Raw genomic sequence first — 27,616 nt, 5'->3', positions numbered from 1 at the left:
ACTGTTTTTTTATTTGTGTTTCATTAACTGATAATCAAACTATACTACTAACTATACTACTTATGTATTGTTTTTAATTTCAACATCTGTTCTTCGTAACTTTAAAAGAGGTATTCCTTTGGGGGTTTTTTTGTGTTTCTGTCCTGGTGTTGGCCCTTTGGGATGGATGAATTGCTGTATTTGTCATGTTTCCTCTAAATTAGACTTGATGGATGTTTGTACTTGTAGTACTTATACTTATTTTTAAAGTAGTGTTGTCTCTATGGCATAAATGAATTGCTGAATATATCATGTTTTATCTAATATGTCACATTTGCTCTTTAACTTTCAGTGCTTTTGTCTTTGTGGCCTAAAGAAAAGTCGATGTTTTCGGAGGTGTGGCACTTGGACACAGACTTCGGCAACTCCCACTCTTGGATTCATTGTCCAATTGATTTGAAACCCTGTTCAACCAAATTATCTACTGATTGATTGTCTAGGTTGACCGTGTGGTTTGCCTCACTCTGGAAACATTTATATTTCATGGTAGAGGCCAAACATCCTGGAGATCATGAGCAAGATGCAAGCTACCGTTTTAGGGACTCTTAGCTCCATTTACTGAAATGTCAGAGATTTTAGAGGTCAGGTGAAGTCTGCTTCCTACTTGAACAATGAGATAGATTAACTGTATTTTTAGTGCAGCCTTAAAGGTTATATTCAAGTAAAGACCTACAGAAGAACTTGTGGTTAAATCTTAACAAGCTCGTAAGCCTTTCAGCCTTCATACCATCACATTCGACAACCAGATCAGATCTGTCAGGAAGCTCCTGGTTACAAGCTCTCTGCCAGTTAACCTCAGTGCACATAAAGGGTTAAACACCAGCCTCTTTTATGTCTTTTATGCGCTTGTGTATCCTGCTTCAGTCTGTTAAAAGAACCACTTACACACAGACGGTAAAACTGTCGCTGGATAAATACGTCTGGGTGCATTCCAGCGGCAGGGGACGGAGGCTCTGTGGCGAGCCTGGTAAGGACTCAGGAATGAGGGCTTGGGATGAGAAATAATACCAAAAAAAAAAATGGCTGCATGGAAGGAGGAAGGATTTAGAGATGACACACACACAACCTTAAATGGCTGCGTGGAAGTGATGAGTGACGTATGAAGAGATGTAAAACAGAGAAAACAAAGAGGAATCCAGGATCATCCATGATTTATTCAACACTTCTGATTCATTTAGTGAATTATGTTTCTTTACATGAACACTTGATTTGTGTTAAAAAAAAACAAAAACAAAAAAAAACCTGAAGCTTTTTTTATACATTTGAGATTCAAGTTCAACTGAAATCCAGTTCTGGTCGTTTCCTGAAGAACGTCTCCACATTTGGATGAATATAAAAAAAAAAAACTTTGGAAAACTTGATTAAATAAATAAATAAATAAACTTTTATTAAGATTATTTTCATTCCAATATGATCCAGATGATGTAACCAGTCGATTTTTCCTGATTTCTGTTTCTGTTGTTTTCTTTCTTTTAAAACCTCGAGTAGATTTGAGAACTTTGTTTGGGAATTAATATCCTGTTAATTGGTTGTGGCTGCAAAACACAAGGCTTTTAAACATTTTTGAATCTTTAATGTGTGGTCAGACAGAAAAGGAAAGCACATTTAATTTGCCACCAGCCTGGAGAATTTGTATCAAGTCATGTCTTTTCATTTCCAGTTGAGTGAAATAACTACAGCAATATCCAAAGTTTTTGTCCTGGCCGAATACCGCGATAGACGATATTATCGTCTTACGGCACAGACGACATGCAGCCTCATTCAAATCCCTCGGCTCGCCTTTTTCTCCCTCTTTAAACCCAAAATATTGCCAAAATTGGTGAGCTGGCGTTCTTCTTATAAACTAAGTCCTCCGAGTCTGTATGTTAAAGCTCTACCTGCATGCAGCTACATCAGGCCAATTAACCTGAAGTAACCTCCCAAGTATCGATGCATGTTGCCTCCGCCGCCACTACAGCTCAGCCTGCATTTTCTTTTCAAAATAAAAGCCTGAAGCTGCCATGACAGCTGTTCGACATTCGATATTGTGAAAAATATCGCATATGATGGCAAAAATCGCGATATTAGCTCAAGCCTACTCTCAAAACTACTTCAGCTGACTTCCTCCTTTGCTGCCGTAATAATAACTACGGCCACTAGAGGACGCCACCTTACAAGAATCGTAAATATGGGTCGTAATAAGCTGCTTTCACAGTCGATCTTCTTGGTTGTTTCTCTGATGAGGACAAGCTGTAAATAACAAATAGAACCAGAATTTAATGGTAGAAATCGGCTTCGTTTTCTGTCTGAACAACAAGTTTCTTGTGTAAAAAGATGGTGGCTGCACTATTATTTAAAATGCAGTTAAAGTTTAGTTTAATTTTCAGTTTGAACCTGAGAGAGGTCTGAGCTGCTCTGTATCTGTACAAGCAGACTTTAACAACACTGCTGGTCCTACTTTCAGTCTCCTCACCTCCACCTCAAGAGAAAAATCATATATTCGTATATACTCTACAAAAAATAGCATTCCTCTAGTGATAAAAAGGGCTAGTGCAAAATACTTTTTTTAAAAAAAAGGAAAAACACGTGGGTACATCTGTGTTCAAACAGTCAACTACAAGTGCATCAACTCCCAAATAATCAGCCTGATATCAAGAAGAGAAGCAGAATCCAAACATCACTTTCTTTGTTTTTTTTAATCATAGCATCCTTTTTACTAAATTATGTGTTACAATATAGTTTTAACAATTTATACACACCTCAAAAATGAGAGAAATTCAAAGAGTTACATGATGCATAAATGACTTATTGCTTTAAATATTTGTTCTTCTAGTATCACGAGAGCTACGACTCGTCTCCTCAAACTCAAACAGGAATCTTTATAGGACGGTTTTGTATATCGCAACACCGAAGCTGCTCGCACCACATTCACACCCTGAGTCCGAACATTAACGCGCACCGACTGCATCAAACATGAATAGTGCATTTACACAGTGGCAACACTCGACAGAGAGCGGGGCAGAGAATCACAACAGCGAGCTACAATCAGGCGTTTCTTCTTCGAAAGTATCAAATTAAAGTCACTAAAAGAAAAAAGCGAGGCGGAGAACGACTCCTGGCTCGACTCGACAGTGACAAACGACTGATTTAAGCTCGCTGTCAAAATGCTTCTGCTGCCAACTGCATCTCTCCTCTCACCCTCCCTCCTCTCCTCCCTTAGGTAGACTCTGTTTAAAGAAGCAGCTTCAACAACAACAGTGCAACACTGCTGCCAGCGGTGAGCCGTGAACGCAGCTCGGCTCCTCACACCGCAGCCAAAGACGACGAGGACGCACAAACATCAAAACTAAACATTCACGGCTGCAGAAGTTCTTGTAAATAAGACGTCTGCGGTTTGTGGAAGTAAAAAGCAAACATATTCTTTGTCTTTGTCTGTGTTCAGTGACTGGCGTGTGGTATTTCGGCTGATCTCCACATGAGAGTTTAAACATTTTCTCCATTTCAAAATCTAATTATTTTTTCCAGGATTTCTTGATGGTTTGACAGGTTTTCATAAATCATAATCACGTCTCGGTAGCATGTGGGGAAATATGACTGTCATGTCAGATCACCGACTGTACAGCTGAAATACATCTCTCTTTATGAAAGTAAAGACCTGCAGGAGCATAAACTGCGTGAGGATAGAAATATTCTTATAATCTATTAAAGTAATTTATAAAGAAGTTTGTTTGTATAATGAATATATTGTAGATTTTGGGCTTTGTCAGACAAAACAAGCAACATTCGCTAGTTTAAAATGCTGTTTTTCATCACTGTAAGCTAAATTTTAGAGGTTTTATGACCCAAAAACAAACATTTTAATGACGTTAGCTTCGATGCCGAGAGGTTGTGAAGGGCATTTTTCACAATTATCTAAAATTATTAACAGATTCATGTAAAAAATAATCAGAAGTGAAAACAACTGCAGGCCTAATCAGCTTTTTTATATTTTCCAGATTTCTTTCAGGCCTTCAGAACAAACACAGCACTGTATTAAAAAATGCAAAGGGCCCGTGCTGTTTCAGGCCCCTGAGACAATGAAATCCAGAACGTTATTATTATTATTTTCATTAATTGATTAATCTCCCTTGAGCCCCTCGAGTTTGTGTTGAACACCGATACCATTTGGTGACATAATCATAAACCACACAGCTTCTTGTTTGTGCCAGTTTTAACGGGATTGTTTGTGAATCGTGCATCTTTCACGAACTGTATTTATATACTTGCTTTGATTAACAGTTCTCTTTCTAAATCTTTTTAATATTTCGTATCTTTTATCATATTTTAAACTGTTACTTGACATCACTGTAAATGAGGGCCTGCCATTAATGATCATCTCAACAACTAATCAATTATCATACAGTTGCCATTTTTATTTTCTGATCACAGAAACAATCATTTTTTATCCTCAGCTGCCAAAATCACCCGGTAAAAAGTCGACTTTACAAATTAATCTACCGGAATTGAGTGACTTCACTGAGCCTCACATGCCTTCCTGGTATACGTCCCTGTCATGAACCCCCCTGATCTGACCTTTGACCCCTCCATGCCTACAAACAGTGGCAGTGCTGCTAATGTACACAGCGCTCCCCTGAGTCCGACCTGTCAGGCACGGGGACACAAACACCTCTCGTTCCTGCCAAGTGTAATCGAGATGTTGTCACAACGTTCCACTGACGTGTTTACACTGACTGATGATTAATGCTGCAGAGAGCGTGCCATGTCCCACCGGATCGTCTCTAACCTAAACACAACCCTCCAGCGGAGCTGGCTGTGGCCCATGTATGGGCCGAGTGTTTACCCTGCACCCATCAGTCTCACTGGTCCCAGGCGAAGCAGAGCCCTCGGCCTGTCAGGCAGAGCTGGGTCTGAACTGGGACAGTGTCTGACGGAGGACCAACGAGCTCCTCATCATCCACACGTCTGACAGCAGATTCCGGGAAAGGATTAAACGGAGCGTCATCCACTCAGCGTTATCTCAAGTACCACTCTGTCTTCTACGGTCACACCCGAGCTCTTCTACGACCACAAACTACCAGATATTCAATTTAATCGGACAGTAAAGAAGAATCAGCCTTCGACTGTGAATTCACACTGCAAGCGACATGACAAACAGCTCAGCAGACGTCTGTTCATTCATTCAGAGCTGAAAATAATGGACGTTTAAGAGTCCTGTCAGCTGAGAAATTCAGATTTCAATATGATCAATTGCTATGCTTTGCAGAGCAGAATTAATGAGAAACTGATTACAAACACTCAGAGCTTCCCAATTTTCCCGACTCAGCCTTTTATTTGATTGACTATGGAAGTAAATGTCCTAAAAACCAAAGCATGGCGCAGGAATCCATTTCTGAGGTTAGTTAAACTGTAAAATCATTTTAAAAAATGAAGATATTGTTAAACTTACTTACAAAACAAATGTCAATACGCAGAATGTGACAATTTTTTGATACACCTTTGTCTTTTGTGCCTTTTTCTTAACTTTCTTGACATTTTATATATTAAACAATTAAACAAAACAAATAATGGCAAGATAATGATTAGCTGAAGCCATGTTGTCAGTGTATATATCAGTTGGCCGATATCCACCAATATAACATTTTTTCAGTGTAGTTTAAGTTTCAGTGCACTGATGAAGAAAGTTTAGTGAAATATCCTGACTCTATTACGTACGTAGGCAAATATCAATATATGTAAAAGAATATCAGCCAATATATCGATATCATGTCGGCTCTAGTTGTCAGAGAACACCAAGCTGCTTGCAACGTGAACACAGTAGAAGAAAAGCCACCAGGCAGTGAGATGAATGTATCGTCAGTAGTCGACTCAAATATTAACAGAAATCATCGCCTCGTCCACACAAATTCGTTGCTACAGTGCAAAAAAAACTCGAATTCATCCGTCACTAAACACCAACACTAAATTACATCAAGTTAATCCACAGTGAGAAGAATATCAAAACTCTACCACCTTCTGAAAACACTCCAAAATAAATACACAACAGTTTATGATCCACAACATCTGCGTCAAGAGAAGGCCACTTTGCATCTCCAACTATGGAGCTCAAGATTACCACGGTCATTAAACTACTCATGTCTACAAGATAAACTACATAACATTCATCAGACGACCTCCAAACTAATGACGACTTATAACGCTACCAGCTGTCAGCTGACAGATATTCATTATACTGATTATGATCCTCACTGGAGTCTTTTCTGATTTGTCGTTTTCAGGAAAAATCTGAATCTTGTTGCTTTATTAAATGTGCCACAGTGCAACTTTGGCATTTTTACAGAAAATCTAATGAACACAACAGGAACAGATATGAAGAGCTGTGCTAAAACGAGACAAGAAATTATTATGTAGTAAGTACAAAATAAAAAGAAATGACAGTACAGTCAGTTTTAATATTGATGTAAATGTTGCTAGCTTCAGTTCTTGGCTTTTTGGACAAATATCCAACACTTCTTCAGCATGAATCCTCTGTTTACTTGTTTTAGTGGGAATGATTGCAAAGCTATGATCTTTAATACAACTTGTACACATAATTCGATGTTTTTTTAATTAATTTTTAAGTTGTGAGTAATTTTATATTTGGTTGCAGCCACCATTTAACATCCTAAAGCCGGCAATAAGCTACCCTGCCCAAGTACAATTCAAAAAAATAACTTTACAATATGGGAGCATGATGGATAAACAAAATCTAAGAGGAAAAGAAATGATGGTGATGACATGATTTTTTTTTTTTTTTTTACTGTGCAAAGTCCAGAAATGATCTCTCATTTCTCCGAGATGATGACATGAATGAAATGAAAAGGCAAAGACGGTTCACCTCAATCTTTAAACAATAAATCTCCTGATAAATAGATTTTCCAAACATAATTCTTGATCATTTTCCTCCTTTGCCAACTCTTAACTCATTGTCTCACGCCATTGTGTTCCCTCTGTTAATAAATTATTGAGTAAAATTACACAAAACCAAATATTAACATATAATACATGATCAGTCCAGAAGAGTTTAACATAATTACAATTTAAGTTTCTTTCTAATTTTGTGCGTTTTAAAAGGCAATATGCCCTTTTTTTTTTTTTTCTACATTATTTTAACTATCTTTTTAAGAGCTAAATTTGTTGTGACTTTCTGAGAAGGCAGCTGTTACCTCGTGACTCTCCCTCGGTCTGAGTCCAGAATATTCTGTGACCGGGTACAAGTCACAAACTTCTCAGCGGTCATTTTTTTTGTGTCTTTGTGGAAAAGGAGTTAGCTGTTGAGTGTGGCTGCCTTTTCCTTCTCCGCCTTCTCTTTGGCCTTTTCCTTCTCCATCAGCTTCTCCTCCTTCTGCAGCATCACCATGATGTCAGCCACCTGAGAGGTGGAGATGTCCAAGTCCTCCTTGTCGATCAGTTCCACCACCTGAGATGACGCAAGACAAAAGTGAAACAATAAAGCAAGTCGTCCTCCTGATAAATCCCGAGCTCCATCAGAGCTGCTCAATAATGCGCCCTTTAAGTAGCTGAAAAAAATACTGCGTACACTTTTTGCTGTCTTAAGATGCACCTGACCACACCTCATTTTTAAGACAAACACGCCAATGGACGCACAATTGGATACAAATACAGTGCTGGGTATGAAAATGACAACTGCGTCGGTCATTAACTAGCGATGACACTGTGTGCCAGCTACCCTTTTGTCTTTAAAACAAAACTCAGAATGATCTGGTAATTGGAAAAACAGTATTCCTCATTTTGTATCATACTGTCCAACGTACTTTGATGACGTCGTCGATGTCAATCTTCCCGTCCTTGTTGTCGTCGAGAGCGTCGGCGATGCTCTGCAGCTTGTGCTCTGGAATGTTCTGGATCTGCCGCATGACGTTGATCAGCTCGTCGATGCTGATGAGGTTCTCCCTGAAGGTGTAGAACAGACTGCATACAGGGAACGGTTTGTAACCAGATGTCATGGAGAAGTGGTGGAGAAAGTCTGAGCTCAACATGCTGCATTCAAGGTTCCCAGATCACACCAATCAAAATGGATTTTCAACTTTTTCAATTTTTGTTAATTTCATGCTGAAAATGCAGCTTTAAAATTAATAGATGTTTTTTTTTTTCACTGATTTGTTTTAAAAGCACAAAGAATTTGGAAATTTTAAAACAATTTCTAATCAGCCTCAGTAGAGGTCCAACATCTCTGACAAAAACTAAACAAATAAAAGTTTGGGCAGTCTTGAATCTTCCAAATCAAGCAGTTTGAGTTAGATCTTCATATTAAATGTGATTTAATTAATTCAGGAGCATAAACTGTGTATTAAAAATGGATCCACAGCAACCGGTGGGCAGCACTCTGGTGATCCTCTATGGCAGATGACGGTTGACAACAACAATGCAATGTTAGCGTTTGGCAAGCAAGCAAATGGCGGTTTACCACAGTTTCAGCTTACCTTGTGGCATCACTATGTTTAGTAAAGAATAATCTGTAAAATTTTGAATCAATTAGGATGTGGTCTTATAATTGTAAAGTAACAACTGGCATAGTTTAATAACTTTTTGTTGTCTTTTTTTCTGGGAAAAACTTTTATTCCCTGTTTTTTTTTATCTCCACCACCATTTTACAGATGAAAGTAATGATGATGAAGATGACCATGAAGATGATGATGACAACAACAAAAATACAGCATAAACACTGATCACTGCTTTAAAACAGAGCTGCAACAATAAGTCAATTAGTTGTCAACTATGAAACTAATTCTGACATTTTAAAGACCAAATGACGAATTGATTAATCAAGAAATAATTGCAGTAGCAGCCCTATTTCAAATCTAAAATGTAATAAAGACACCATCATAATATACTGTATGCCATGAGAGTTAAAGAAAATGATGCAAAATAAAGATAAAGTTGTCTTTGCATTAATAACTTTCAAAAGCTTTGCATCCTTCACGACAGACACACAAACTACAGCTGGTGCGCAGTCATGACAGAGCTCTTGTCTTGACGTAATAGTTACCATTTTGATGATGCATTAGGATTATTTCTTTGATTTCTGAGAGTGAGATGAGAGGATTAATAACAATCATTGGTAGGCAGGTTTTTAAACTGCTGAACAGAGCAACACCTCCTGACTACGACTCTAAACTTAACTCGCAGACATGAGGTTGATTTTCGGCTTTTTTACCATATATCTGTGTCCAAGACGGACTAAAATCTCTTTTGGTCTTTTCAAAGAAGCAAAAGTTGACAATATCTTAAATATAAAACATTGTCAGCCCTATATTTTAAACATTAATTAGAAAATGTTTGACCAGCAGCAGCATTAACTATTCTGAAGCTCTACATACAGAAGCATAGCGGTTAAAGTAATATATTCAGCTCTTACCCGACAGGTGGGGTGGTACCACTGTCCATCTGTCCGTCCAGGATCACCTTGTCCTTCTCCAGCTCCAGGATGATCTTGTCGATGCGACCGATCATGCGGTTCACCCTCTTTGACAGACGCTGGCTCGCCTTCGACTCCTCTATCGCCTTTTCTTGGCCAGTCTTAGAAAGCTCTTTCTTTATCTCCTCCAGATCCTTTGAAAACACACATGAATACACAATTGAACAAAATACTCTTAAAACCTCTAACTTTTGATATTCTGCAATGATTACAAGTCTAAAACAGGCACCTCGTTGTATTCCTGAACATCATCCTTCAGTTCTTCCAGCTCTTCTTTCTCCAGAGTCAACAGCCTCTTCTGCTCCTTCAGCTTTGAGCACGCATCACTCAACATGTCGATCTCCTCTTTGGTGATCTCCTCACCCTGGAACACAAACATACGATTGAAGAAATATGCTCCTACATATTGAGACAATGCGTCCTGTGAAGCAGACCACATTAAAACTGCTTTAAGGACTACTTTTTAGATACTGAATGATAAAAACAGCCACTTAAGGTCATATTTTCCCTCTAAAAACTGCTTTGCACTCCAAAAAGTGCACCACTTAACAAGCACCGCATGTGCATTTAATATAAACCCACATAAGAGACCGACCCAAACACAGAAAATGGGTAAAAGAGGGAAGCTGTGGAGGATGCTGGGATACTCCCCAAAACCCTAAAAACACATGATGAAGAGAAACTCTGTGGAAACTACAAAGGCTGTTAGTGAGGGAAGGAAAGGTTCAACTTGGTCAACCTGGAAGGATCAACAAGGAGAAGAGAAGGAGAAGTCTGTATAGATGTGGGTCAAACAGAACTTGCACATCATGTTTAGCTTTTCTTTAGCACCATAAGTCGGACTTTCTATAATAAGTAAGGCAATGCTGGTATATGTTGACCTTAGCTGCCAGGATTTTATACTTAAAAGGTTTCAAATATCAGATTCTAGTAAAAATAAGAAAGCATGTCGACATTCATCTTATCATACTCATAAAGCCTTGCATTTGAGGGTTATTTCCTGTCATTATGTTATTACTGCTACTGAATCTGAGATCAAACGGCGCAGCTTGAAATAGCTCAAAGAAATGCCAGAATTACATGCAAGTACTGTTTTAACACTCATCTGGGTTCGCTCAGAGGAAAAGACCAGAAACTGTGCGTGCAGGGATAAACTGGTGTGGATGTGAGGGTTGACTGGGAGGAGACATCGTTATAAACCTAACCTGGAAGCGCAGGAATGTCTGCCACTGTCCAAACTGTGTGACAGAAGGTGGCAACAAGTGAATGACACATAAATTACATTCTGGGTAGAGATAAGTAATAGCAAATATTCATGTGTTGTACCACGGAGGAAAGAGTTATAATAAAATCCTCCGTGACATAAATTTTGTTTCTGTTAAAACAATTCTTCAACCACATGAAGACAGTATTATCTTTACTAATGTCCGGACTGATTAGGAAAAGAAATAACAACATATTTCAAGGGTATGAGGGCATATTGTATCGTATATACATATATTGATATGCATAGTGTTAAATGTAGCCCGTATCTCGGATACTAACAGCTTTAGAGAGGATATTACTTGTTAACAAGCAACACAGATTGTATTTTCAGAGACGTTACCTTGATTCCCTCGATGACAGGTGCTGTATCCCTCAGTGTCTCTGAGTGAGCAGCTGTGTCAGCTTTTGTTGGCTCTGCTTCGAGCTCCAACTCTCCCTCCTGTAGAAGACAGTGACGGGGCAAAAACACAATGAACAACATGGATTAATAAAGTCATGAAGTCAAAGAAGTCCTCCTCATTATCTGTAGGATAACACAGACTTATGTATCGGTACCAGAAGGTAGTCAAATATGTTTCTGAACAATAAAAACACATGATCCGAGTTGTTACCCTGGCAGCCTTCTCCGCAGCATCCGCCAACCTCTCCATCTCCCTGTCCTTGTTGTCCTGGCGTATCGCCCACTCCTCCTGTAGTGTAGCCTCCACCTTGGTCTTATTGTCGACTTTGGAGAGCTCCATCTCTGCCACCATCAACTGGGCCTCCTTTGTCTGGAGACGAGAGAGCAGAATAAAACTTTTTTACTTATATAAACCATAAAGTAATTGATACATTTCAATAGCTGAGCAAGGACGCCCAGAAGTGTTTCTACTTTCTACTAAGAGTTACACGTCCCAGCTCAGGCCTCTTAACGTACCACCATCTCAGGCAGCGTCTGCAGGGTCGTCTTCAGCTGGTCGGCGGGGGAAAGTGTGTCGGGGAGGTACATGGCTCGGGACAGCAGCAGCAGAGACGTGGGGATCTGCTGTTTCAGGTGCAGCTCCAGCCACTACAAGAGCCGAATATAACATGACAGAGCTTATACCAACAGAAAGACGAGTTCAAATCTCATTAAACTTCCTTAACATTGGTGATGGAGCCGACATAACTTCTGATAAGTCAAAGCACCTGAATATATTCAATTTGTTTCAATTTCAGTGTGACATTTCGAAAGTAGCCTTCCCGTCACTGATTCTGAAAATATCCTCCATCTCTGTTTGCTGTTGTTACCTGGACGAGTTGCTCTCTCAGTCGTTCCTCAGTGACTCCGAGTGATCTCATCCCTCTGACACGACAGGCCGCCTGCACCTCGTTCACGTTCAGACTTGCCACCCCTTCCTCCGCTATAAGCTGGATAAACACAGTTCACACAAAGCATATAATGACCAACTACCTTCTGTTTAAATAGTGTCAAAAAAGGAAGGAGAAAGAAAGAAAAAATAACTGCATCTACAAGAGTATTTTACCTTGTCATCTGCACGGATGGCCCTCAGCTTCATGATGAGCTGGAAACGGAGGAAGTTGTTGGTCCCGATGGACTGCAGCTCCAGGAGACGGCAGAGAGCCACCAGCTGAGGTCGGGTCAGGTTGTCCAGAGTCAGCTCGTCCTCGAACAGTTTGGAGAACTTCAGGATCTGCTCATTACTGGGACGCTCACCAGAGTCCCGAATCTGTGAAGATGAAAAAGTTATAACTTAAAACTTCTTACACAAAGTATTTAAGTTGAGAAGATAGTGACCTCTTGTGATGACCTTATTTTTCAACCATTTTACTTACTCCAGCTGTACATTACACCAAGCACAGACATTTCATTGTTTCTACCACCAGAGGGCAGTACTGAGCAATCATTGGTCGCCTCCCTGACTCATTGAACACGGACACCAACCTTCTGGAAGAAGGTGGAGAACTCCTCCGTCACATTTCCCTGGGCAGCCTTGTTCCTCAGAGCGATCTCCTCGATGGTGTCCTGCAAGAACTTGGCCATCTCCAGTTTGACTCTCAGCTCCGTTTTTAACCTCTCCTCCTAAAAAACAAAGAAAATCCTAATTTAATGTGATGTGAAAATAAATCCCCAATTTCATTATTAATATAATAAACGACAATTTGTTGAGTGTGCCGTTAAATTTTATAGACTATGTGGTGAAATAGGATGAAACTGTGGTGAAAGTGACAACAGAAAGAGAAAAGAATATAACGTGACAATAAAAAGTAACTGATTTTTGTTTTAAATCAAGGACATTTGCATAATTAAATCACTGCCAGGATAAACAGTATAGAACAACAGGTCAGGGATCGTGTTACGCTGTGGTTCAGACTCTAAGAGGGATTAACCCTTGTCAGGATGAGACAACAGCCTGATCACCTCAGCAGGATCCTGCGTGAAAGTTCACGTCATGGGCGACCATTCAGATTTTATTAGTTTATTCAAATCTGAATGGAGACTGCAATATTGATTTTACTTGGCTTGTTCAGAAACATCAATTTGCAGATAATTAGATTATATTACTGGTGCTGAGCTCGAAGCCACAGCAAATAATTGATTCATTGTTTCGTCAATTATAATCGATTAATCACTAAAAAGACCAAATATTCTCTGGTTCCTGCTTCTCACATAAAAGGATTACATGCTTTTCTGTCATATATGACTGCAAACTGAATATTTTGGGGGTTTATTCAAACAAAACAAAGGCCATGTTTTTTGTCACCTTGACATGACAAAACAATCAACCAAGAAAAATGGAAAAATCGTTTTTAGTTGCAGTCTTAGTTGAGCTTATGTGTCTCAAACCACACCAGTATTTTTTACTGCAGCGCCAGAATCTAGCAAAATAACACCCGAACTTTATTTTGCACATTTCCTCCGTCTCAGGCAGCTTCGGTTACCTTCTTTGACTGTGTCTCGAAGGTGGACGGCAGCATGTTGGGGAAAAGTTTCAGAGCCACAGGAAGCAGGAACTCCATGAAGGGGACGATGATGAACACCAGGAAGGGAAGAAGTCTGAAGACGTCGGCACATGTTCTGAGAAACTGGGGAGAAAATATGGAAAAACTGGAATTAGAACTGACTCTTTTTATGCTTTTTATTGTCCTGGTCTCTGCTTGTGTTTGGATTGTCAACAATGAACATGGCTCTCCCTAACATGTGGACCATGGGCCCCACAGTACCATTCATTTCCACCAGGCTGAAGTTCGTGCGAGCCTCCAGCAGAGAGCAGCAGCGAGCGGAAAAAGCCAACAGGCACCAATGTGAAAATGTTTACCTCATCTTCCTTTGTCCCTTGGTACAATCACCCTGCTCAATCCCTCTTATAACAGTTTCAACAGTCAGCACTTCTCACCCTGAGCCCATACATCCCCAGAGCAACAGAAACCTCCTAATTCATCGGTGCGACATTTGCATGGAGCCGTGGACCAAAGTGAACATTCTGCCTCAGAAACTGCCCACTTGAGCCAACAGGAAGCACATTTGTTCAGCACCGACCTGAACAATCCTCAGAGTATAGAAGCACCAGGCCAACACTGGTCTGCTTTATTGTACAGCTGTCCGACTGTGGCTTACTGACCGGCCCCAGGAACACAATCCCAAGCATCCATCTACAGAAAAATGGCCCTGAGGAAAGAAGGCCAAAACACGAGTCCCTCTTTTCTACGGCCTTTCCACCTGCATGTCAGTGGAAAAGTAGGGTGAAGGAATTAGGCCAGCCTGAGTGAAAGGGCCTTTGTCCGCAGGCCCATTGACATGTATATCATCTCCCAGAGCTTCACATCAAAGGAGGGAGGAGGGGGTGACAGATTAAAATAGAAGAAGCCTTAAACGGAGGCCTGAGTATTGTAAGTGAATATGAAAAGGGGAGATTAAGGAGGCAAAACCAGTGCAGGTTAGATGAATGGGGTGTAGATGGGCTCGGGACATGCGCTCCGAGGGAGTCAGCTGCATTTGAAAAGGTGCAGATGTGCTGGTGGAGCGGGTTTAATGTGGCGGGGGGCTGTGGTCATCATCAGCACTGACCAGCAGTAAGCCTGTATTTCCACACTGAGCACGGTACATGTTATAAATAAGTAATAAACATGAATGCTGTAACTCTTCTTGCAGCCAAGTGGATTTTTATAACGATCTTCATCCCTTTGCAAACCAATGACTGGTCCCATTGTCGTCATGTGTCAGTATGACTCGTGAAACTACATTGTAAACATGCCTAACGTCTGGAAGAGTAACACCTGTACATTCCTCTGAAGATCCTGCACTCGAAATACATTTGAGCAGGTATTTCATCATCATCTTGGACATTTAAATGTTGTACATTTGGAACTAGCTTAGCTCAAATGCTCTCACCAATGCCAGATACCGTACAGAAGATTTTGAGTTAAGCGTGATGATTATGTCAGGATCTACTCATCTACCTTGCTTGAAATGCGTCATGGTAACTTCTTGAATGTGGACTATCAAGAATTGTTTCTGCCAGATGCTCTGGCAGATAAACAAACAGAATTTAAATGGTAATGGTTTTGTTTTAACTCAGTCTAAAAGTAGTCGGTGAATTTTGAATCTGTGGCTCTTATCTCAGCACAAGAGCAGCAGAGGAGCATCACGACTTGCCAGTTACCAAACCAGGCCACTAAGTCTGTACCATCCTGGACTGTTGAGGGACATGTAAGAGTAAGAGACCTGAGGTGACCTGCTCATCTTCCCTGAAATGGCAACTGTGCACCAGCAACTGCAGCAGATAACTGCAGTGCTGTGGCTTCAATCCAGACTGCAGGCAGATTCAGAATCATGTCAAAAAATATCAGATGAATCTGACCTTTCAAACAATTTTTACTGCTTCACTACCACAGTACTTCACTGTAAATTCAGTTTTTTACTGCATCCAGTTTGAATTAGTGAGTATAAAAACCTTGTTATTAACTTACGTCATCCACATATCAGTAAATAATATGTATTTATATATGCAAAACAATAAATAAAAGGTGAAAGAAAAAGCTGAGGTGCGTAAAATGTTGTTGACAAATTTATGTGAACAAATGCGCTTGTAAACACAATGGGCATTATGATCGAGGTCATGTACATACATCAAAAAGTCAAGATGCACGTATGATAATTGTTGTGACAGGCCTACATGTCTCAGCCGAGCAACATCTAACTTTTTTTTTGTTTTAAAGTTATTTTAACAACATATAATCCATCATGTAACGGTTAAATCATCATCAGTTGCAGCAGATCTTTTAGAAAACTGACTTTTAGTCACTAAAGTTAAGATTCTTTTGCAGTTTTTCTTTTTTTCAACTGCATTGAAATATTCTGTGAAAACCAAGAAAGAATAATGAGAACAATAAGTGAAGCTGAAGTTAAACAAGGAGTTTCAGTATCAAAGAAGCAACATGTAAAGCTTCTTCCTAAAGAGCTTTAATCAGGCGGCACAATCTGCAGAGCGCCTGGTGAGTAAACACTCAGCGTGCAGCCAATTTCTATAATTGATCCCATTAGGTGTGGGAAGCTGTGGATTAAACATTACAGAACAAGATGTCTGTGCTGTCAGACTTAAACCGTGCTCAGTCATCTCTGATCTCTAAACTCATGCTGATTATCTGCTCAGGAAAGCTTTCTTTCTCTGGAAACACTGACTGACGGTTGAGGGATCACCTTTTTTAAACAGATTTGCTCTCCAAAGAAAAAAAACCTATTTCCTTCCCTGCAGACCTCACCTGTCTCCTCTCGCGGCGGGACAGGGGGTGTCCGTTCAGCACCCTCCACAGCATCCTGCCTGCGATGGTGGTATCAATCCACAGCAGCCTGAAGCCGTGATAGTAGTGTTTGATTTCATCTAAAACCCGCTGTCGGATCGTCCTTCTCATAGGTTCTGCGTCCAGCGCGGGGCTGTACACCGGCCCTCCCTCCTCCAGCTTCTTCTTCTTGTCCTTTAACGAACGCAGCGACTTCTCCACCTTCGAGTCGTCCCATCTCCTCCTGGAGGTGTGTATCCACCGAACGCGGGAGATGTCCTGCGGTCGTGCTATCGTCCACTGGGTCCCCGTTGTGATTGCAGGGTACGGTGAAGAGGAGCCCCCCAACACAAAGGCGCAGTAGAGCCGCTGTGAGTCCGGGCTCTGGCAGGGGCCCACGTTGACATCTGACAGGGGGAGGGAAGGACTGGAGGAAGAGACCTGGGACAAGCTGCCGAGTCGGAGCCCATCGAGTCTGAGGAGACAACAGGATGAAGAACTTCAGAATACAAAGTTCAGACTGAAAAGTACTGTTTTAAAATTTAAAGGTACCCTGTGGAGTTTCTGGCCACTGTCGGAGCTATGAGTTTGGTTTGCTCCTGTGCATGACTGACACAAATCACTGACAGTTAGAAAAGTGCTAAACAAACGCATCAATACCCGAACATGGGCAGGGAAGAAAGAGACTACTTGCAAGTAAAAGTCAAAGTTTTCCAAACAACAAAACAGGCTTTGCGAGTGTTTTATGAGGAGGGGAATACACTCTAAAAGGAAAAGCATGTTGTGTTTTGGTGAGTGACACTGAATGTAAACAGAAAATTGGTCCCCATGAAAAGGAACGATGTTTTTCTATATGAAAAACTGCAAGACTACAATTAAAAACAGATGTATTTCTGACTAAACTACTTCATACTTTATCACTGATGTGATTTAAGAGAATTTAAGAGTAATTATTTGTTCATTTTTCATATATTTTATAATGTAGACTTATTGGTTTTCTATGTGTCTGTGGACGACTCTCACTATCTTTATTTTCAGGGTATTTTCCTCTGAGAATGGTGGAAATTCAATAAGGACAATTGAAAGATGCCGAACACCACGGACTGTTTTCTGCGTCTCTGAACCGATGATTGAACTGTACGATCGCAAGGGGAAAACTACTCAGAAATAAACTCTTACTGGTACGTTTTTTCCAGAAAGCAACAGGATTTAAAATCACTTGTTCACTAAATGAAAGCTATTTGACAGTCAGGATATTCATTAACACAATTCTTGCAAATACTTGCTTACAAAGAGGAAATATCTGGTTTCATTGGGTGGAAAAACACTTTCACTGGAATGAAATACAAAACCTTTTCAGAAAAGTGGGTGGTTTCTAACATAGAAACAGCATCCAAGAAAGCTTTCGAGACCTAATCTTTTGATATGATGTTAGTGCTTGGATAAATAAAGGCGTGCCTGGTGTTGTGTTAGCACGCATCAGCCGCTACACTTGGCAAATGACCAAGTATAAGGTATCTGTATCCATAAAAACGACTCAAATGTTACAGGTTTTAGACAAAATGTGAGGCACAGAGCTCCTAAAAACCAAGAAACCAGTTTTTTCATATTATTTAAGTTCTTTTCTGATGTTTTCAGGAAACAGCAGACACATTTAACTGGCTTACTTCTGACTGGAGAGTCTGAGCGCTGTGCAGTTGAAACAGGCACCATCTTGTAGTTTCCCTGAAAGGAAGAAGAAAAAAAAAACATGAGCAGCTGTTCTGATAATGAGCCATTAGACAGAGAGGGACACACAGAGGATACTCATGACCATCACACATCCGCAGCTATCTGTAGGCTCCGGCCAGTCTCATGCGATATTTCTGAATTCACTGACCCGGCAGTGACACCGGCAGAAACACAGGGGCTTTTAACTGATTATGTAATATAATGATATAACATGACGTCTATTATGAAAGTGTTCTGCAATCTTGGAAAGGTCTTTTCACTGTTTTATCAGGCTTTAATCAGGCCTTGATGAAGATAGCATGAATGCTGTTATCCAAAATGTCCTTTAGATCGAGTTATTCCCTCTTGTAGTCTACAACTCATTTCAGAGACCGTCTTAAACATCTTTTAATATATTTCGTAGTGTGTGTTATCTGTGAAGATCTCTGCCAAACACGTGAGGTGCATTATTCTTCTGGTAGTATCTTGAAGGTCGGGATATTCACACCCTCCGTGAGGCCCACAGAGGGGCTCCCAAACCCCCAGAGGCCCTGTGCCACCGTGATGTGCGATGTACATGCAGACAGAGGGGGCGGAGTGGTGAGACACTTTAAACCAATCACGTCGCAGCACATGGCCTAGCCCCGCCCTTCCTCTGGCGCTCACATGGCCGGCTGGAGTGAATCCAGTAAGGCCTGGTTGAACATGACGGGCTGTGGCGGGCGGCCAGGAGAGGACGCAGAGTTTACTGGAACGGTGTCACCTTTGTGGCTCAACAGCCAGCAACTGTAGCACAGACAGAAAACCCTGGAAATACAGTAGATAATCTAACCTCACCCTGCACCATTCACCTGGGCTGAACGTGCAGATACACTCTGCTGCTGCTGGGTTTCCTCTGTGGTTTTATTTCCCCGGGGTTTTTACAATTTTGGTTTCACATTCACACCTCTACATAGATAAATTTGACATTCTCGTTGTACCGCTTATATTTATTACAATACATGGATAATGTATTTACTGCATTTGTTCACTTTCTTGTCAGAAATCAGAATCAGAAACACTTTAATGATCCCTGAGGGGAAATTTGTATGTTACAACATGCTTATCTTCAAATAACATAATGGTGGATACAAGTATTTCTTTATCATAATGTAGATTAAAGCTGCAATGTTATTTTTCAAGCAAAAAATGCCAAACATTTGCTGGTTTCAGCTTCTTAAATGTACGTATATTTGAGTTTTTAGGTTTTGGACTGTTGTTTGGACAAAATTGGACAATTTGAAGACATCTGGGAAACTCTGATGAGCATTTTTTATACTGTTTTTTTTTACATTTCACAGCGATTAATCGGCTAATTGTGGAAGTAATCAGCAGATTTATTGATAATATTCGATACCATGGGGAAAAACTATCACAACATAACATTTGGGATTTTTATTTAAAGATTAATTCAACAAAGAACAAAGAACAGCAACAGCATCCAAGATAATTTACACACGTGTCACCCTGCTTGATATTTTTGACAACACTAGTCCTCGCATGATGTTTCTATAACGTGTTGCGTTTACACACAGACATTAAAAAATGACCTGTGTCTTGTACTAAACCCTGAGTGAATTTTCTAATCAAGTCAGTTTTATTTATGAAGCTCAAAATCACAAATTTGCCCCTAAGGGCTTCACAATCTGTTCAGCATATCATGCCCAGTATCTATTCCTAGACGCTTCAGATAAGCGTTAGCAGGAAGAACAGAAACCTCAGGAGGAGCAACAGGGATGCCACTCATGCAATAAACGCTGTAGACGCTACAGGGGACAGAAATTCAGAAGACTGATTCAAAAAAGGTTCATTTTTTCAGTTATATTTTCTGTTTCCCAGACAATGTGGTCATTACTTGCTGTGTTGACACAAAGCTGCAGAATGCAGAGGAGATCATGACTCACGCACAAAAACCTCATTCAAACAAGAGTCAAACTCAAAATGATTCCAGTAAATGCACCGTTTCTGTCGACTTACCACAGTAATATGGCACCACGTATGTTGACTTAACTTCAGTTAGAATAAACTTCTTAGGATATATCATCCTGAGAACAAATCAAATGCTGCATCGCTAACATGTTGATCCAAACCAGATCAGTGTTGACGGACAAATGTTGTGATTATAGCTCTGAGGGGTGTGTTCGTGTTTTCATGAATGTGGGAAAGAATACCAAGTTAATAATTAGCATTAGTTAAAACAAGAAATCTCTTGTATCTTATGAAGCATGGACCTCCTGACTACAACATAGGGCCTCCACAGAAACATGCTCATTTCTGAAGCATTACTGTTGCATGTGTAAAGTAATAGGACTGTGTGACTGTGTTTATGGCCTAGGTTTGGTCTTGACCTCAATATAAACTAGGTCTGGCCCTGGAAGGTCACGACTAGGTCATCAAGCTTTCACGTGCAACAGCCAACTCGTGTGTGACCCACAGCCTGCAGCTGTCTGACTGTGAAGTGCTAAACCGGCAGTCTAATAACACTTCCTCATTCACTGTGGGAGTGTGAGCAGAGTATCAGCAAACAGGCCTGGAGCCACTTCTTTGCAGCTAACGAGGTCGAGTGAGGACAGATTATTTGTGACTTGTGTCCTCAGCTACAGTTGTCTTGAAGTTACTATGTTAACATCTAACAATATATTGGATCTGATGCAAAATATGCATTGTTTTATCATAAGTGACTAACTGAAAGACTTTTCCCAGACTAATGGTCGAGTTAGTCCCCACAGGACTTCTATAGAAAGGTCAATTAAGATTTTTGTGTATTGTTAATATACCTGCTCTAGCTTTTCCAATTTGTTTTAATACACGGACATAATCATGGTCTAAAATGACGTAAAATTGCATATTTTTATTGAAAAACATTCAATTTTCCTGCCAAGCATGTGCACACTCTAAAACACAATCAATGTGGAGAGCATGAAATCTACATAACAGATCGAACTTTATCCAGTTTTATCATTTAGCTTTTTGGGTGTTTATTACTTATAATCTGATCTAGCGTTTCTAACATTTCATACACAGATATGTTAATAAAAATGGTCTAAAATGATGTGAATTTGCATTTTGTTTTAATTGGAAAAGGTAAAGGTTTTCTTGGAGAGGAACCCCACTATCGGTCTATTGCAGATATACTGATATTGGCATGTATGTTGTCGGATATGTCAGAAAAAGACGCTCTTCCCCAAACCCGCTGCCAAATACATGCACCTAAGCCTTCTACCTGTCTTATATCTGTTTAGCCCCACTGTGAACACTTGGAAACAAATGTGACCTGGACTCAGAAGAAGCGTGTTTATTGCACAGAATCTGTGTCAGCTGAAGTCCAGACTGCGGTTTGTGTTTAAATGCTTGGCTTCCTACGTATGTGGATTTACTGGCTCTCAAATGTCACGCATCATCCCCTCACAGTCTCCATAAATTATGACGTTTCTGGGTCACTTCCCCCTCAGAATAAACCCGGAGTCATACTGAGACTGAGACTCACATTTCCAGGGATATCAGTGAGTAAACAATGACGGTTGCCTCAGCTGGGAAAAACCACATAAAATGAGTAAACGCTCTAAATAGATTTAAAAAAAAAAGTCTGCTCCATACATGCTTGTTGTTTCAGATGCCCCCATACAAACGACTAATTGTTCACTTACACCTATGCATGTGTACCATCACGTGATCACAGCTAACACTCGTTTCTCCTGTAGTTTATTGACGATGTGTTAGATAATGCTATAATCTTTATTACCTTTGACCTTACAACCTTTGCTTGACAACAGCTATAGACCTACTTTGCAAAGACAGCATACTGGTCAATGTTCAGCAGCCAGAGCAGGAGCTAAAAATTGTCTTTATTGTCCTTGGATCACTCATTTAGTGAAGTATCAATAACACACAGGCTGCTGTTTTTACAATGGGATATTCACAAGCAAGATATGATCTTGTAATGGAGAATATCTCAACCTGAATATGAGCACAGACATGAAAAGAAAATGAGAAGGTGAAGCCCAGTGCGTCTCAGGTGGAGTTAAAAGAGGCACTGACCTTTCTTCGTGGAAGCAACGCAATTTGTCTGATAATCTGGGCCTAAAGCCAGGAACACAGTCTCAGTCCATCCAGTGCAGACAGACAAATTCCCTTTATGAGCCTCTCGTCTATTTATAAGCACAGCTTTAATGCACCAACCAAACTACAGACAGAGATATTTTGATCTGTATCAGCTCTTTAACGTCTTCAACACCACTCACTGGCAGCAGTGATAAACAGCAGCTCACATGCTTATCAAGAACATGATGACATGAAATTACTGGAGCAGTTTGATCGATGCCCAGTTCAAGTCAGCGGAGATAAAAAAGATGTGGACACGAATACAATGAATGAAGTGAGGTGGAGAGTTTAGGTCAGTTAAGTTGAAGTGATTTTAATCATTTGTTTTCCGGGAAAATGAAAATTGTGGAGCAAAAATGATCAACCACACTAATCGAGAATCAACATGATCGCAATATGTTTGTTTGTCTGTTTGGCTATTTGTGCAGTAAATATCTGTTATGTTGAATACAGGTGTACAGGATGCTGCTGGGAAGTCAAAGGCTCCTGTTTCTACTAAATAAATTATGTGGTATTGGATTGGTGCAGACTTGAGAACCTGCCAATATCGATTTAAGCATTTTAGGCAGTGTCAGAGGCATTTCTAACAGTGGCATTGTTCATTAAATCTGTGTTTTCAGGTGCGAAGAACACATACAAGTTTAATATTTCTACAAAACGGTCTTGCTCAGTGTTTACAGAATGATTTTATACACCAAGAGATATTAAAGGGACAGCGAACACATACATATTATACTGACTAATCAAAAGTGGGATGAAAAGTGTTTTTTATTAACCGTATTTATATACTTGTTCTTTCTCTTTACTTGACATCATTGTAAATTACAGCTACTAGTCACCAAATGTGGTACAAAGCATCTCTTCTTTTTGTATGAAATGATTTCAGACATGGTCCCTGAGATATAAATGTAATTAAACCAAAGCTAACCTTTAACATTTTATAGCATTTGTTATCTATTGGTGAATTCAAAATGTCAGACAAACACTGTATACAAACCAAAAGTGAAAGTCCTAGTTCGGAGAAGCACAAAATTCCCAGAGTACTCTGCATTTGCAGCATCATCATTCCTGTGGTTTAGTATTTCTCCATCTTATCTAAACACCAACAATAAACACACGGCCGAGTCAGACTGTGCTGCATGGTCTCAACACAAGACATCTGGGTTACCTTGAAGAAATCAGCGCACCACAGAACAAAAATATGGCCTCATTTTGTTTTAATCCCACCCTTTTCCTTCGCGCAATACGGGCTTGGGTGATGATGTACAGAGGAGTACCTGACTGCCATGGCAACCGCATCCTCTCAGACTGCAGTAGATGGAGGGGGCGCTCGCTAGCCGGAACAGCCTGCAGGTTGTCCTCAGATAACCTGATGCCTTAATCGTGTTTTGCTCCTTGAATTTAATTTGTAGCTTTTAAAAAACCTCGAGTCATCCATCACCTTCCTGAACACATTTCAACCTTTTCCAAAGCAAAAGTGAAAGTCAAATGTGAGTCGTTTGGACATGCACAAAAAAAATCCCCCACAGTGCTCTGCATTTTAAAACAACACCATTCCTGTGGTTCAACATCTCTGAACCGTGTCTAAACACCCAAGAATAAACAGATGACTGACTCAAACTGTGCTACATGGTCACAAAACAATGCATTTGAAGAAATCAGCACCCACAGAGCCAAAATATGGCTTTAAAATCCACATTTTGTTTCCTCACAGTGCATCTTGGTGTTTTAAGGACATCTCCTAGGAGCTGAATAAACAGAAAGGGGACCTGTCTGCCATTACAACAAGCATCCTCTCAGACTGCAGTGGAAGGAGGGGGCGCTCGCCAGCCATCACAGTCACCAGGTTGTCCTCACATAACCTGACTCCCTAATCGCGTTTGGCTCCTTCTTGAATTTCCCCCATCAGAAAAGGTGCAGTGCCTGGAAAAGCCCATTCTCCTCAGGGTTATAGCGCTAAAGCTAACATGCGATACAGCTAATACCTGACGTGTAGCTTAAAAATAATGAATGATAGACGGTTTCACGTGGGATGCTTAGTTATCTGCTGTCACCTTGAGTCACCCACCGTCTTCCCGAAAAACCCACAAACACGGCAAATCCAGAACCAACCTGCCACCACATGCTAACGAGTTAAATTAGCTTAACAGCGTCGCCGTTATCATAATAAACACAAACAGCCGAGTTATAAAGATGAACACACGAACAAAAATAAAAGCTTACCTTTCCTGAATTCGCTCTTTAGAGACCTGGACGTTTTCATCAAAGGTGCCCGGGACCTGGTAAACAGGATTAACGCCATGCGGAGGCTCGTCTGTGTCAGCTACCCTTTTTTTTTTTTTTTAAACAGTTACAGTTAAGTTAGCGAGCTAGCTAGCTAGCCGGTTAGCTAGCCTCTTGTTTTAATCGAGACGTCGAAACGAGTCGACGCGTTGTTGCTACGAAAACAAAGAAAATAAAATCCTCTCGGGCTTTTCAACAAGTTACGACGCACTTATAAATGCACATCGGAAGATTTAGCTCCATGTCATGCCCTTCCCTTTGACGCGAATGACAGCTAGCCGGGCCAGGCTCCCCTAGTGACGTCAATGCTGTGTTGTTCGTTAAGCGGCTTCTGATGGGATGAACTTCCGGCGCGTCTATAAAATAAAAGCACGTGGTTCCGGTGTTTGCAAGGTGGTTGACAGGTGACATTCACAGAAATACCTTTCAGAGATTGATATTTTACTCATCTTTAACAAGTCCAACTTCTCTCCAGATGAAATTTATATTAATTAATGATTATTAATAATTAATTTAATTATTATTTCACAAAATATCACATTAATTAAATTAAAAGGCTTGAAATATTGCCCTCCTGTCACACTTTTAAGGTTACAGATTTGAAATCATATTTTTTTAAATGTACTCCTTTTAGTTTGCAGACCTCTAAACTGTGTTTTGTTTTGTTTGTTGATGTTTGGTTGTGCTGAGGGTGGACTGGAGTTTTTAACTTGTATGGATTGTTTGTATGTATTTCAAGTGCTTGAATAAAAAGAGAAAATTAAAAGAAAAAAGACAGGCGACATGACATTTCATCTTCAAAAAAGTTAAATGCAAAAACAACACAATTTAAATGCAATTTATAAACTGATTTATAAACCAATTTCAGCTTGGGGACAAAAAAAGTATTTCTGATCTGATTAAACAGAAGTGTGCATACTGTCACTCGGAAGATGCATGAATATATCAAGCTTGTAATTATTAATTAACAGCATTTGTGGTCTAAGTTATATTTTTAAATGCCCTTCCTTCCATAGGCCTTATAAACAAAAGTCAACAAGATGATTCTTGAATCTCAACATGGAAACAAAACCACAAGCTATGATGCAATCAGATAAAATAAAACGCTACATAACTGATCCTTCTTTAAAAAAAACTGTTTCCATTTTAGTTTAAAACAATTCCAGTCATCTTCCATGTTTAAGTATTCTTAATAAAAGAGGGGGTAAAATGAAATATGTCCGGGGAAATGTAAACTAAATCAATTACAATGAGAGAAAGATGAGGTTATTTCTTTCCCGCTGCATTTTCTCACACTTAAAAGTTTAAACACGGTATTAGAGCAGCAGGGCTGTGTGATCCCCAAACCAACAGGATACTGTGGGTGAGAGAAGCGAACGAGCAGCATCTGCTCCTTCCTCATTACTGCCGCTGATGAGGCCCTGAAGCCCAACTGTAGTGGCGCTGCTCGGCAACCTACAAAGAGGCGGCTTTCAGATGTGAATGTGTAACCATGTGAGTGTGAGCGAGAAAGCACTGCTGGAAAGATTTCACGGATGAATAGAGAAACTAAAAATAAACAAGGGTCTCCAGTGTCGCTCACTTTTATAATTAAATGACAATGAATGAACAAATAAGTGCACCGTTTTTGCATTTGCACTGTGACTTGTAAACAAATATTTAATTGTCTAGCTTGCATCAAGTCGGCATTGATGTTTGTTAATCTATTGATTTGTGTTTTTAACCTATCACAACCCTAATCTCAACTATTATCTCTGCAAAGCCTCATCACAACTCACTGTGTTGTCTGTCATTCATTGCACTCAATCAAAAGATGATAGCTTTTGTTTTGAAGGGCAGACTTTCGCCGGAAGTTGGGAGTGTTGTGTCAGTGAATGCCTCGCCCCCTAGCGTTCCTCTGCTGGTACTGCAGGCCTCAGATTAAATGTACTGTACATGATCTATGTGGGGCAAGTAGGAATCAGGGCCTATAACCAGGTTGTGCTTTGAGGGAGAGCTTCCTTTAAGCATTAAGTTTTATTTTTTAATCTGAACACAGAGCAAACAAAGACATGTGATAAAAATTTTAATAGTTTCTGCCTTCTAGGAGAACAAGGGGCCTGTATTTTGGGCCATTATGTGGTTATGCATTGAATTTAACATGTGTCAGAGGTAGAAAATGTGATTATAGGCTTTAAGCTTAATCAACATCTGCTTGTAGCATCTGTTTAATTAGGATAAGGGTCCAAGGCCACCATACTTCACAAGATTGCAAAATATAGCCTATGAAATACATCACAATAAAATATTTAACAATATTTCTGATTTAAAAGTAACATTTTGCCTGATAGAAGATAAAACAGTACAATAAGAAGGACATGTTAATTTAATTTACCTGAGGCTGGACCGACCTGTTCATGTACTGTATCCCCCACTTAAATCTAACTTTTAAAAATAATATATTAAACGTGGGGGGAAATACATGTCTCATATTTCCATGCTTATTTAATCTCATATTTCACATTTTGCCTGATAGAAGATAAAACAGTACAATAAGAAGGACATGTTAATTTAATTTACCTGACGCTGGACCGACCTGTTCGTGTACTGTATCCCCCACTTAAATCTAACTTTTAAAAATAATATATTAAACTTGGGGGAAATACATGTCTCATATTTCCATGCTTATTTAATCTCATATTTCACATTTTGCCTGATAGAAGATAAAACAGTACAATAAGAAGGGCATGTTAATTTAATTTACCTGACGCTGGACCGACCTGTTCATGTACTGTATCCCCCACTTAAATCTAACTTTTAAAAATAACATATTAAACGTGGGGGAAATACATGTCTCATATTTCCATGCTTATTTAATCTCATATTTCACATTTTGCCTGATAGAAGATAAAACAGTACAATAAAAAGGACATGTCAATTTAATTTACCTGACGCTGGACCGACTTGTTCATGTACTGTATCCCC

General features: G+C 39.9%; 1 protein-coding gene across 6 annotated transcripts; it reads right to left on the bottom strand.

Moving 5' to 3' along the window:
- Positions 1-1,173: 1,173 nt before the first annotated feature.
- Positions 1,174-24,959, bottom strand: letm1 (leucine zipper-EF-hand containing transmembrane protein 1). 6 transcript variants are annotated; one of them, XM_073482971.1, is made up of 16 exons: positions 24,593-24,959; positions 18,187-18,244; positions 16,502-16,994; positions 13,682-13,825; positions 12,684-12,821; positions 12,265-12,468; positions 12,029-12,148; positions 11,676-11,807; positions 11,371-11,529; positions 11,100-11,198; positions 10,699-10,731; positions 9,723-9,857; positions 9,434-9,627; positions 8,499-8,531; positions 7,830-7,986; positions 1,174-7,474 (listed from the first exon to the last, which is right to left on the bottom strand). In XM_073482971.1, exons 1-16 carry the CDS (start codon positions 24,669-24,671, stop codon positions 7,322-7,324), a joined length of 2,331 nt encoding a protein of 776 aa, XP_073339072.1. In that variant the 5' UTR covers positions 24,672-24,959; the 3' UTR covers positions 1,174-7,321. The 6 variants fall into 6 exon arrangements, with proteins under 6 accessions (XP_073339072.1, XP_073339074.1, XP_073339075.1 ...); XM_073482973.1 differs by lacking the exon at positions 8,499-8,531; XM_073482974.1 differs by lacking the exon at positions 8,499-8,531 and having other exon boundaries at positions 7,830-7,968.
- Positions 24,960-27,616: the final 2,657 nt, after the last annotated feature.

Source organism: Pagrus major, chromosome 16, assembly GCF_040436345.1.
Source record: "Pagrus major chromosome 16, Pma_NU_1.0".
NCBI lineage: Eukaryota > Metazoa > Chordata > Actinopteri > Spariformes > Sparidae > Pagrus > Pagrus major.
The sequence above is the reverse complement of the archived record's forward strand: the minus strand, read 5'-3'. Positions and strand labels throughout refer to the sequence as shown.

What these genes read in the sequence shown, in the direction of transcription:
- letm1 (XM_073482971.1), bottom strand. Translation starts at nt 24,671, where the DNA reads ATGGCGTTAATCCTGTTTACCAGGTCCCGGGCACCTTTGATGAAAACG. An exon ending in CTGTCATCGAGGGAATCAAG is followed by an intron (nt 10,732 to 11,099) that starts GTAACGTCTCTG and finishes TCTGTCACACAG; the next exon opens with TTTGGACAGTGGCAGACATT. An exon ending in AAACATAGTGATGCCACAAG is followed by an intron (nt 7,987 to 8,498) that starts GTAAGCTGAAAC and finishes CCCTGTATGCAG; the next exon opens with TCTGTTCTACACCTTCAGGG.